Source organism: Anolis carolinensis, chromosome 1 (genome assembly GCF_035594765.1).
Source record: "Anolis carolinensis isolate JA03-04 chromosome 1, rAnoCar3.1.pri, whole genome shotgun sequence".
NCBI lineage: Eukaryota > Metazoa > Chordata > Lepidosauria > Squamata > Dactyloidae > Anolis > Anolis carolinensis.
Window position 1 is genome coordinate 116,642,777 of NC_085841.1, and position 13,345 is coordinate 116,656,121.

Here is a 13,345-nt window from a genome sequence, read left to right on the forward strand (position 1 = left end):
CCTTTCAGAAATTATCATGCAATGCTTTGCTAAAAGGGAATACCAAAAATAAATGGTACGATCAGCAGGACAGAATTCGCAATCGATTCAGATGGAATAGTTTCGGTTACTTTTGTTATAATAATGGTTATGAATTTCAATGCATTCAGTCTGTTCACTGACGGGGGGGGGGGTCCTATGAATGGATTCAAGCTTTCCAACCCCGGCTTATTGGTTTGGCTCTCCAGAGTGAAATGGGCAGAGTGTGAGGTTGTATACACATGGACATATGGCCCCCAGGTTTCCAAAACCGGCACCAAAAGGTAATACCTAGAGATATATATGGATAAGAGGAGAATGTTCCGCCCTCGACCTATAAAAATAAAGCTCAGAGCTTGTTTTCGATGTTCCTGTGCAGGAGAATTTCTCAGCCGTTTTATCTTAGCTCTTCAATGTTTTAACCCCAGAAATCCTCCCTTCAAGGCGCAGTTTAAGCACAGCTCTGGACATGAAAGGCACTGCAGGCTAACCCAACCAGAGAAGTCAGTCATAGCAGAGCCCTTTGGTGAACCAACCTGGACACAGCAAATTATTTGAGAACACAGAAATGCTGAATCACTCTCACAACCACCACGTCAGACTACGCAGAGAAGCCACTGAAATCCACAAGCATGGGGACCATTTCAACAGAAAGGAAGAAAGCATAAAAAATGAATCTAGCTACCAATATTACAAAACTCTAAAATCAGGACAGTAAATAAAGAACAACTCCCAGAAGACAGGAGAATTCCAGACAAGAATCAATCAGGGCCAGTTAACACCTCCGAACAAAGGATTCCCCCAGGCAGGAAGCAGCCAGACCTTGAAGCTGAAAGGCTATTCAATGCTAATCAAGGTGTCCAATTGAAACAATTACACCTGCCTCAAACAGACAAGAGTTCTTTCTCCCTCCCTGGACATTCCACAGATATATAAACCCCACTTGCCTACTTTCCAACAAACCTCACAACCTCTGGGGATGCCTGCCATAGATGTGGATGAAACGTCAAGAGAGAATGCTTCACGAACATGGCCATATAGCCTGGAAAACTCCCAGCAACCCAGTGATTCCGGCCATGAAAGCCTTCGACAACACATAGCTCTAATTTTCCATATTGATGAAACACGCAGCCAGAAAGCTTCATGGAAACGTATATATGACTGTATTGTTTTTGAAAAGCTCAAACCCTCATCCACAGGAGACATTTTGAGCAGTATAAAATATTCTCTCTTATTTCTTTGCCACAAGTAAAACTCAGAGTTACAAATAGGAATCGGTAACTTTTACTTCCAGACAGAAAGAAAGTAAGTTACCAGTACACACAATCGCTGCATCTAGATTCATATGCTGTTTTCTTTTAAGTATGAGAGGCAAAACGAAACAACACTGGGATCCATATTTATTTAGTTAGTAAAATGGGTGTGTGTGTATGTGTTTTTTTTTTCTAACCATCAGATCCCGCCTAAGCATGGCCACCTCTAGTTCGCATTTGGATGGGAGACAGACAGGGAATCCCAGCCTATATTTCAGAGGATGGAACTGACAAAACAATATCTGATTTCTTGCCTAAGCAAATCCCGTGCAATCCATGGTATAGCCTTCATAAACTTGCACTGGGAGTGACTGTTCCTCTAATTTTTGTAAGTGAAAAAATTGAAAAATTCTACTGAAAGTGAACTTATTTGCTTGAAAGACTAATCCAGCTCCCTAGCCAACTAGGGGTGCATCTTCACTGCAGAATGAATGCAGTTTGACCCCACTTTAACTGCCAACACCTCCCAGGCCTTTCCTCCCGGCCTTCAGAAAGAAAACAAAGACATGGTTATGGTACCAAGCTTTTGGCCAGAAAGGTGATGCAGTACAAGAAATAAATATGGAATATGTGCCATTGGCAATTGGAAAGGCCCCAGGGCTACAATTTTGGAACATGTAATTTTAATGTTTATATTAGGTGGTTTTGATTTTATGTCCTCATGTCTAAATATTGTTTTATCTTATGTTTAATCGTCTTGTTGATTTTAATGCATAGCTATATGTGTCTTGTTTAGATTTTATATGTATTTTAGGCATTGAACTTTGCCATTATTGTGTTGCAAACCGCTTTGAGTCCCCCCGGGGTGAGAAAAAGCGGTACAGTAGAGTCTCACTTATCCAACATAAACGGGCCGGCAGAATGTTGGATAAGTGAATATGTTGGATAATAAGGAGAGATTAAGGAAAAGCCTATTAAACATCAAATTAGGTTATGATTTTACAAATTAAGCAGCCAAACATCATGTTATACAACAAATTTGACAGAAAAAGTAGTTCAATAGGCAGTAATGCTATGTAGTAATTACTGTATTTACAAATTTAGCACCAAAATATCACGATGTATTGAAAACATTGACTACAAAAATGCGTTGGATAATCCAGAACGTTGGATAAGTGAGACTCTACTGTATATAAATACAACAAATAAATAGGAAATAAATAAATCTCGAGACTTGTCATTTCATAAGGTCTCCAGCCTTCCCTGCCAAAGAGCGCTGGTGTCTCACCAAATCGTAAAATAGTAATAAACTTCATTTATAGACCGCCCTATCTTTCCGAAGGGACTCAGGGCGGCTTCCAAACATATGGCGACCACTCAATGCTCCAAAGAAAACCATTCAAAACGGGATACATGAAGACAAAGCACTTTAGATAATATAAACAACCTAAGTAAACAACCTAACTAGATTCGATAACCTTGCGCCATGAGGACAGTTACAGCGGTGTCAGAGACTGCATTCATACCATAACGCAGACGCACCCTATATTTATACGTATCGGTTGCAAACTGAATATATTGATCACCTCTGCCCAAACGTTGGAGAAAGGTAACCCTGAAGGAGATGGGGGTCCCCTCCCCATTCACTTTTATACCCTTCTAAGGAAGAAGCGCCTGGTTGGAAAAGGGTGGGTGGGGGGATCCGTCCTTTGTGATTGGCTGACGCCCCTTCTTGATTGGCAGCCACTCTCCCTGGGGCCCCTCCCAGCCACTGTATGGCCACTAATGAGCGCTCTCTCCCCCCGTCCTCCCCCCCACCCCCCCGCGCAAACCGGTCTCCTGCTTAGAAGTGCTGACAGATCAAGGCAACCAATTTCAATTACAAGCCCTAATTGTGTGTCCGCAGAGCGCTGGTTCCCCATGTCAGGATGGTTTAGCCCTTCAGACGGGGCTGAGCTCGGAGGAGGAAGAGGAAGAGGAGGGGAAGGAGAAGAGGAAGGAGAAAGAGAAGAAGAGGAAGGATAAGGAAAAGAAGAAGGAGAGGAGGAAGGAGAGGGAGGCGAGAAGAGCCGCTTTGGGGGGAAAGGACTTCTAGGCTGATTTTGGGACGAAAGGAGGGAGGGGGGAGAGGAAGGGGGCGGCTAGGAGCAAAGGGGGAGGCGTTTGGGAGGGAGTCGAAGCGAAGGCCTCGGGAAGAAGAAGAAGAAGAAGAAGAAGAAGTGAGGAAAGGAAAGAGGAGAGGAAGGCCGCGCTCTCTCTCTGGCTGGGGCCATGGCCGAGAAAAGGCGAGCCTCGCCTTGCACCATGCTGAGCCTCAAGGCGCACGCCTTTTCCGTGGAGGCGCTCATCGGGGCCGAGAAGCAGCAGCAGCAGCAGCAGCAAAAGCGTCGGAAGCTGGCCTCCGGGGCGGAGGAGGCGATGATGGCTGCCGAGGGGGAGCCCGGCCTCTGCTCCGAGAGGACACCGGGCGGAGAAGGGGACGCCGAGGGGGACGCAGGCGGAGGAGGAGGAGCGGGACCCGCCGAGCCTCCCGGTAAGTGGCAGGGCACAGCCGTCCGCGTTCAGACCGGCATTGAAGCTCTGCGGCGGGTGGCCGAGGAACCAGTTTGAGAGTACAAACCACAGGGCACTGGGTGGCACTTCAGGGCTTGCTTTTCTCCCCTGGCGGTGTGGAGCCAGCTTCCATGTTGCAGAATTATTTCCGAATTGCACTCAGGACTTTTTTTTTTGAATTTTGGAAGAGCCTATACTTCTCTTATATATTATTTTGAGGCAATGCACTAAATCAGTGGGACCACCAATACCAAATCCACAGCATCGGCTGAGAGTATGAAAATTGTTCCCAACTATAAGGCCTCAGGGAGGGCCCTTCCACACAGCCCTATATCCCAGAATAGCAAGGCAGAAAATGCCACATTATCTGCATTGAACTGGAATATATGGCAGTGTGGACCAGGACCATAGCCAGAAAAAATGCGGGGGGGGGGGTGGAGGGGTTTGAAACTTTTTTTAGGGAATCATGAAGACTAGTTCTCTAGCAGGGTCCATCGATAAGCTTCAGTAGAAACTTAAGACAGATAAACTTCAATGGACACTCATGGGGATTTGGTTAGCCAGTTAAAATTCATGAGTAAACTAAGTTTAAAAAACCTGAAAAATTTCGGGAGGCGGGTTTGAACTCTTAACCCCCCCCCCCCCCCCTTCAGCCCTGGTGTGAACTCAAATAACTCGGTTCAAAGCAGATATTGTGGGATTTTCTGCCTTGATATTCTGGGATATAGGGCTGTGTGGAAGGGCCCTTCGGAAAGACAGGTTGGTCTAAAATTCTCAGACCTGTTAGATGACAAGATCCTATTGGTCGCCCCAACTCTGATGAATTTTGAGACATCACGTCCTGTCATATGTTCACCTCGCAGGCGCGTCTCGGGATGAATGCGCTTTGTAGTTTTGCATTTTGGGAATTGTAGTTTTGCAATATGTTTGTTTGGCCTTCTCTGCTAAACAGCAAGTAGTGCTGGTGCCTCCCCAAAGGACCAAAGAGGAGCCGCGGTGGCGCAATGGGTTAAACCCTTGTGCTGACTGGACTGCTGACCTGGAGATTGGGTTGCTAACCCGCAGGTCGCCGGTTCGAATCCACGAGACGGGGTGAGCTCCCTCCTGTCAGCTCTAGCTTGCGAGGACAAGAGAAAAGTCTCCCAGCAGGATGGTAACACATCCGGGTGTCCCCTGGGTAACGTCTCTGTAGACTGCCAATTCTCTCACACCAGAAGCGACTTGCCGTATGTTCTCAAGTCGCTTCTGACACGATTAAAAAAAAATATCAAAGTACCAATTCCCTAGCATTGAGCCATGGCAGTTAAAGCGGTGCCATACTGCATTCATGCTATAGTACAGATGCACCCTTCTGACGGCAAAAGTGGTAGAAAGGAAAAGAAGCAGCAGCAGCCAGGCTTTGAATCTGCCAGGCCATTAAATCTTAATCAAGGTGTTCAATTGCGACATTCACACTTGCCTCAAACAGACAAGAGTTCTTTCTCCCAACCTGGACTTTCCATAGATATAGAAACTTCCCTTGCCTAGTTTCCAACAGACCTCACAACCTCTGAGGATGCCTGCCCTAGATGTGGGCGAAACGTCAGGAGAGAATGCTTTTGGAACGTGGCCATACAGCCCGGAAAAACTCACAGCGATCCAAGAAGAAGATAGCAGAATTACTCCCATTTTAAATACTTCGAGGCCGCCCCTTTTGGTTCGTTATTTGAGGAATGAATAACCATTAATATCTTCACTTTGCAGTCGCATCCCAGTTTGGTTTTCTTCAAGTGATTTCCAGTGAGTTCACAAACCCAACGGAGGGTGCATCTACACTGCAGTTTGACGCCACTTGAACCGCCGCGGCTTAATGTTATGAAGTGCTGGGAATTGTAGTTTGGCGAGGCTCCAGTATTCTCCAGTAGAGAAGGCTAATAATGGCTTTGTAAAAACCCCAACTCCCAGGATTCCATAGTATTTAGCCATAGTAGTTAAACCAGGCATGAGCAAACTTGAGCTCTCCCTCCAGGTGTTTTGGACTTCAACTCCCACCATTCCTAACAGCCTCAGGCCCTTTCCTTTCCCCCCTCAGCCTCTTAAGCGTCTGAGGGGGAAAGGGAAGGGGCCTGAGGCTGTTAGGAATGGTGGGAGTTGAAGTCCAAAACACCTGGAGTTAGGGCTTAAGTTTGCCCATGCCTGCCTTAAACAGCACAGACTTATCTTTCTTTTACTCTTTGCCTCTCTCCCTCTATATTCACTCAGGGTGGCGAAATCGTAAACTCAACCCTAGTTACTTTTATTTAAACCTGTGCCAGGTTGGGGCCGAAACCTGCCCCTTTGATTCACTTCATGGACACAACCAATTCATGGGGTCTAAATACTCAAGTTTAATTTTTTTTATCATGGCTTGGTTGCAGTTACGATCTTGAAACATTCACAACTTTTTGTAGAGAAATAGAGCTAGGAGAGCTGATTTAGTCAACCAAATTTCCCCACAATTTTATTATAGTATTTTATAGTTAATAATCTGTTTCCCATTTATTCATGAGTTGTAGTCACTTATCATGATCAATATTTTTAGTCATCACTGCCTTATGTTCTTAATGTTATAACTGTATAATAACAAGAGAGAGGTTTCTGATATCCCATCACTTTTGACATTTTAATATTAGTATTAAGTACATTTAGGGCCCTTTCACATAGCCATATCACCCAGAATATCAAGGGAGAAAATCCCACAATATCTGCTTTGTGTATCAAGGCAGAAAATACCACATTTTCTGCTTTGAATTAGGATATATGGCTGTGTGGACTCAGGGCCCTTCCACACAAACATATAACCCAGAATATAAAGGCAGAAAATCCCACAATATCTGCTTTGAACTGGGCTACCTGGGTCCACACTGCCTTATATTCTAGTTGAAAGCAGATAATGTAGTATTTTATTCAGCTGTGTGGAAGGGGCCTTAGTTGCAGCTCTTTCTTTCTTTGTCCAACTTAGGCTAAAAGTGGGAAACTTTCCTTAGTAACAGATGGGGGTGATTCCCCCCATCCCCCCCTCTCTCTATATATGCCTATTAACACTATATTGAGTTTTAATTTGCGCTTTTATAAGGAGGAAATTAAGAAGAGGGATGCCTTTTATTAAATGCATTAATATGCAGGAATCAGAGGAGGCTGTGAAATAATAGATAGACAGAAAGATTTGTTTACAGTTACTGCTTCTGAGGGCCCTTCCACACAGCCGTATAACCCGGAACATCAAGACAGAAAATCCCACAATATTTGTTTTGAACTGGGTTATCTGAGTCCACACTGCCATATATTCCAGTTCAAAGCAGAAAATGTGGGATTTTATTCAGCTATGTGGGGGCCCTTCCACACAGCCCTATATGCCAGAACATCAAGACAGAAAATCCCACATTATCTGAGTGTGGGCTCAGATAACCCAGTTCAAAGCAGATATTGTGGGATTTTCTGCCTTGATATTCTGGGATATAGGGCTGTGTGGATGGGGCCTGAGATTACTTTGACCCTTTCTTTCCAAAATCGATTATTTTAGGAATCTGTTTAAAGACTTAGATGTCCTTCTTAACGCGTTTCCCCGATTTGTTTACTCTTTCTATTTATTTCCTATTCCTCAGGTTCCACTGGGGCAGAGCTGGCATGATGTGCCCATATATATTTTAGTCTAAATACTAGTGTTTTAATAGGCCTGCCTGAGAGTCATGATAGTCCCCTCAGCAAACCTTTCCACACAGCTGAATAAAATCCCACATTATCTGCTTTGAACTGGAATATATGGCAGTGTGGACTCAGATAACCTTCTGCCTTGATGTTCTGAGTTATAGGGCTGTGTGGAAGGTCCCCCAGTTTATCAAGCATCGATCACTATTCATTAACAACTTCCTGGGAGAGTTAGGGCGCTTTCACACAGCCCTATATCCCAGAATATCAAGGCAGAAAATCCCACATCTGAGTGTGGACTCGGATAACCCAGTTCAAAGCAGGGATTTTCTGCCTTGATATTCTGAGTTATAGGGCTGTGCGGAAGGGCCTTGAGTCCACACTGGCATATATTCCAGTTAAAAGCAGATAATGTGGGATTTTATTCAGCTGTGTGGAAGGGCCCTCAGTAGCTAACAAGAAGTTAGCTTTCATCGACTGCTTTTACTACAATAGGCGACAGTTAGAAAGGCTTGTGGAGCCCGCTGTGGAAAAGCGAAACCCCCAAAACAAGGCCTGCGTGACCTCTGCTCCGTGGCTGAAAAATACGTGCAGTAATAATACGTGCCCTTAAAAATGGCCCTTAAAACGAGAGTCTCGACGAGGTTTTCCATTCCATGGAAAGCCGCGGGACTTCGTTGGAGGCCCGCCTTGATTGCCAGGCAAAACCGGGGCTTTTTGCTCTCCGACCTCCGCTTTTGGGGCGTTTTCCTTCGAGGAACGAAAGAAAGAAAACGGCTTTCCTAAATCCTCCACCAAAGCAACCCGCCCAACTCTTCTTGGCGCCCTCCTCTTGATTCCCCCCCCCCCCCCCCAGTTTGAAAGCCGTGAAGCAAAGCAGGGCAAGGAAAAAGCCGTTTCCCGTTTTTGGGCCTTCCCCTGAGGGAAAGGTTCTGCCCCTCAGCCCCGCGACTTTAGCATCTCCCCGGTGTGTGGTTTCGCCACAAATACGGCTAAACGGGATTGTTTGACTTGGGTTGTATCCGCACTGCCAGATAATCCAGTTCAAAACTGATAATCTGGATTCAGCAACTGGACTATATGTTAGTATCGATGGGGTCTCAGAGATATTCACTGAACAACCAAGGGCCCTTCGACACAGCCCTAGATTCCATAATATCAAGGCCAAAAAAAAAATCCCACATTATCTGAGTGTGGACTGAGATAACTCAGCTCGAAGCAGATATTGTGGGATTTTCTGCCTTGATATTCTAGGATACAGGGCTATGTGAAAGGCCCCCCGAACTTCCAAACTGATTTAGTCCAAAAGCAAATAGTCACAAATAGTTTTCTCGAAGATGGTACCATGCAACCTTTTGCGATGCTTTAAATAAAATTACACCAGCCTCAAGCGAAAGGATGAGTCAGGGCGCATCCACACTGTTGAATAAATGGAGTTTGACACCACTTTTAACTGCCATGGCTCAGTGCCATAGGATCTTGGGAGTCGTAGGCCCCATCTACACTGTTATATAAAATCCAGATTATTACTTTGAACTGGATTATATGGCAGTAGAGAACCTGGATTATCTGATTTGAGGACTATATGGCAGTGTAGATCCAGCCATAGTTTGGTGAGGCACCCGCACTCTTTGCCAGAGAAGGCTGAAGGCCTGGTTCTACGAAGGGTGTAAATTGTAAAGTATTTAAAAACACAAAGTTTTAAAAAACTTGGCATTATACTAGATTGCCTTTGACCAGAAGCCGGCCACTTGGAGTGTCTCTAGTGTTGCTATAAGAAGGTCCCCCTTTGTGCATGTGGCAGGGCTCAGGCTGCATTGTAATAGGTGGTCTGTGGTTTGCTCTTCTCCACACTCGCATGGTGTGGACTCCACTTTGTGGCCCCATTTCTTCAGGCTGGCTGTTCATCTCTCTCCTTGTGCCAGAGGGCAGTCTATTCAGCGCCTTCCAAGTCGCCCAGCCTTCTGTGTGCCCAGGAGGGAGTCTCTCATCCGGGAAGGCCTGGTAAAGCTACAACTCCCACGGCTCCGTTGCAGGGAGGCATGGCAGTTAAAGTGGTGTCAAACTTTATTCATTGCATAGGGTAGATGCACCCCTTGTTATCTCCCCCCCAACAAAATAGCCTGGGGGGAGCCGTAGGCCCCTTCTACAGTGCCGTATAATCCGGATTATCAAAGCAGATAATGCACACAGGGCCATAGCAAAAAAAAAAAAAAAATGTCGGGGGGGGGGGGGGGGTTGAAACCTTTTTTTTTTAAGCGAATAATGAAGAGTAGTTCTATAACGCAAAATAATTTAGAAATCAGGCTCCATCGATAAGTTTCAGTGAACACTCAAGACTGATAAATTTCAATAGACTCTCATGGCGATTTGGTTTACCAGTTAAAATTCACGTGTAAACTAAGGGTTTTTTTTAAAACCTGAAAAATCCCTAACCCTCCTTTGGTTACAGCCCTGAATCCACTATCCCTGCTTTGGATGGAATTGTAGGCGTCTACACTGCCATATAATCCAGTTCAAAGTACATAACCTGGATTTTATATGGCGGTGTCGCAGCTGAGGCGCCTTTAGGCTTTCTGCCTAAAAGCTGAAGACTTGGGGAGGCGGCAGTCGGAGTCTGGCTTGTCTTCTTCGCTGCGGCTGCTTGGGTTTTTTTTTTTTGTCCTCTAACCCGAGGAGGGAGGAGCCCCGGTGGCGAAGTGTGTTAAAGCACTGAGCTGCTGAACTTGCAGACCGAAAGGTCCCAGGTTCAAACCCTGGAGCGGAGTGAGCGCCCGCTGTTGCTCCAGCTTCTGCCAACCTAGTAGTTAGAAAACATGACAATGTGAGTAGATCAATAGGTACTGCTCCGACGGGAAGGTAACGCGCTCCATGCAGTCATGCCGGCCACATGACCTTGGAGGTGTCTACGGACAACTTCGGCTCTTCGGCTTAGAAATGGAGATGAGCACCAACCCCCAGTGTCAGACATGACTGGACTTAACGTCAGGGGAAACCTTTACCTTAACCCGAGGGGGGCATCTACATTATTGAATGGCACCGCTTTAATCGCCGTGGCTCTTTGCTGTGGAATCATGGGATGTGTAACCTGGTGAGGCCGCAGCCCGCTTTGGGAGGGAAGGCAAAAGACCGTGTGATTTTACAAAGTCTTGAGCTTCCTCCCCCGAAGAACGCGGGGTTTTCCCCAAACGACACTCCCTTGATTCCATAACATTGGGCCCTGGCGCCAAACTGCGGTAGTTCTCCAGTGGAGACGCTTCCAAGGTGACTGAGCGTCTCCCTCACGGCTTTCCCCTTCCTTCCCCCCAGGCAGCTGCGAGGAGGGCTTCCTGAGAGGGCCCGCCACGCCGCCTCCTCCTCCCCCCGTGGGCTGCCCACCCAAGGCCGTGTCCTCCCGCCCGGCCTCCCCGCTCCTGGCCCCGCAGGCGCCCCGCGTGGATCTCCAGGGCGCCGAGCTCTGGAAGCGCTTCCACGAGATTGGCACCGAGATGATCATCACCAAGGCCGGCAGGTAACGCAAAGGAGGCGCGCTTCGTTTGAACTCGGAGTTGGGCCCCACTTGGACGGCCAGGGCTCCAGGGAAGGGGTTGTTTTGTTTTGAGATTTCAGCTCACTTTCTGAGCTGCTGAACTTGCTGACGGATTTGAAAACATGCAAATGTGAGTAGATCAATAGGTACCGCTCCAAAGGTAATGACAATCCATGTAGTCATGACGGTGGGCTTAGTAATGGGGACGAGCACCAACCCCCAGCGTCCCACACGACTAATGTCAGGGAAAAACCTTTGACTTTACTTACTCACTTTCTGTCCCTGTGGGAACTGAATTTTGAAAAAATCGGCTTGTTGTAGAAATAAGGTTTGGTGAGAAAGTTTCAGTAAAGCAAAGCCTTTCTGTATATATTTCAGATTACAATATTAATGTCAAAAATACCTAATATGATTTTACATGGGATTTGTGCTACATTAGAACAGTAAAAACAAATATCACTTAAGTCAAATAAACATTAAATATTAAACTTTCCCCATAATAACTCTTCCAGGAGTGAATTTCCCAAGGGAGGGGTAGATTTCTCTCACTTCCTGTTGTCTCACCCCTGTTTGTAACTATGAGTTGTTTGCAACCCCACCTGCCTGCATTTCCCTTTAATAATAATAATAATAATAACAACAAAAACTTTATTCTTTTACCCCTCCGCCATCTCTTCAAGGGACTCCGGGCGGCTTACATATAATAATAATGTTAAACTTTATTTATATTCCATTCTATCTCCCTGGAGGGACTCAGGGCAGATTCCAAATATAAAAGGCAAACAATCAGTGCCCAAACACAACAACAATACATCCATAACAACAAAAATTGACAACCCAAGGTATGAAAATAAATTACGACTTGACAACTAAAATTAAATTAAAAATGCAACCTGTTATATCAGATATAAAACAAAATATCAAGAACATCAAACATGGCACAAAGTGCCTAAAACCAAGCATAAAATAAACACAACAGTACAATGCAATAAAGTAAAAAAAAGGCATATAAAACAACAATTAAAACTCACAGCAACCCCCAAAACCTATGATGACAACTATCATAGGACATGGCCAGACTGTAGACAAGACAAAGGAATGGGAAAGTGCAAATTGTAGCTAAAGGCACAAGGGCATGGGGTGACAGTGCAGTGGTTTCGTCTTTGGCCTTATATTTAAACTAGTGCAAATGCGGGTTTTGCTGCCTTCCAAATGTCCATCACGAAGTTAAGCACAATTTGATTCCATCTTCCATCAGAAAATGTGATGTCTTAAAAAACATCACCATTCTTCTTCACCCAAGTGCTTTTGGTTAATCTAATTGTCACCCTGACCTTTTTATTCTTCTCTCTCCCTCCCTCGAAATGGAAATCTTTTTTATGTAAGCAAAATACACTTTCAAGGGGATCCAAACTGGTTGCAAACAAATCAATTCCCAGAAATGGAATTTGTACTATGATTTCATCCATTTCTTGAAATTGATGGCGCAATGGGTTAAATCCTTGAGCTGGCAGGACTGCTGACCGAAAGGTCAGCGGTTTGAATCCAGGGAGTGGGGTGAGCTCCCATCAGTCAGCTCCAGCTTCTCATGTGGGGACATGAGAGAAGCCTCCCACAGGATGGTAAAACATCAAATATCTGGGCAACCCCTGGGCAACAAGGGCCAATTCTCTCATATCAGAAGCAACTTGCAGTTTCTCAGTCACTCCTGACATGAAAAAAACAAACAAATAATTTCTTAACGTTCGCTATAGTTGTACCATATGTTCAATTTTAAATTAGGCAGCACTGATTTTACTGATACTTCCAGGAAAGTCTGTTTCTTTTCATTATCTAATGTCCTGAAATGAAATTAATAACTTGGAAGGAAATTTATTGAATTGGACATGCTTTTTTCCTATCTAATTTAAGATGAGAATAACTGATCTGTTTCTAAGGAGTCAACATTAAATATAATTTGGGTCACTTCTCTCTCTAAAGTCTGCTAAATAATACTTAATAGTTTATATCAATTTTATTTTTTATTTATTTACTGTATTTATATACCTCTTTTCTCACCCCAGGCGGGACTCAAAGCGGTTTACAACGTAATACTGTATTGGCAAAATTAAATGCCTAACATACGTATAAAAGCAAATCATAAAATCTAAACAAGAAACATATAGCTGTGCATTAAAATCAATAAGACATTAAACATAAGATAAAACAACATTTAGACCTGAGGACATAGAATTAAAACCATCTAATATAAACATTAAAATCACATGATCCGAAATCGTAGACCAGGGTCATTCCAATTGTCAATTGCACATATTCCACAGTTATG

General features: G+C 44.8%; 1 protein-coding gene across 1 annotated transcript in view; it reads left to right on the top strand.

Annotated features, from left to right (window-relative positions):
- Nucleotides 1-3,145: 3,145 nt before the first annotated feature.
- Nucleotides 3,146-13,345, top strand: part of tbx18 (T-box transcription factor 18) — a 48,705-nt gene continuing 38,505 nt past the window's right edge. The window contains exons 1-2 of the mRNA XM_016998140.2: nt 3,146-3,804; nt 10,800-11,001. Of these exons, the coding sequence (XP_016853629.2) occupies nt 3,543-3,804; nt 10,800-11,001 (464 nt within the window). The 5' untranslated portion in view covers nt 3,146-3,542. The remainder of the gene's footprint in view (nt 3,805-10,799; nt 11,002-13,345) is intronic.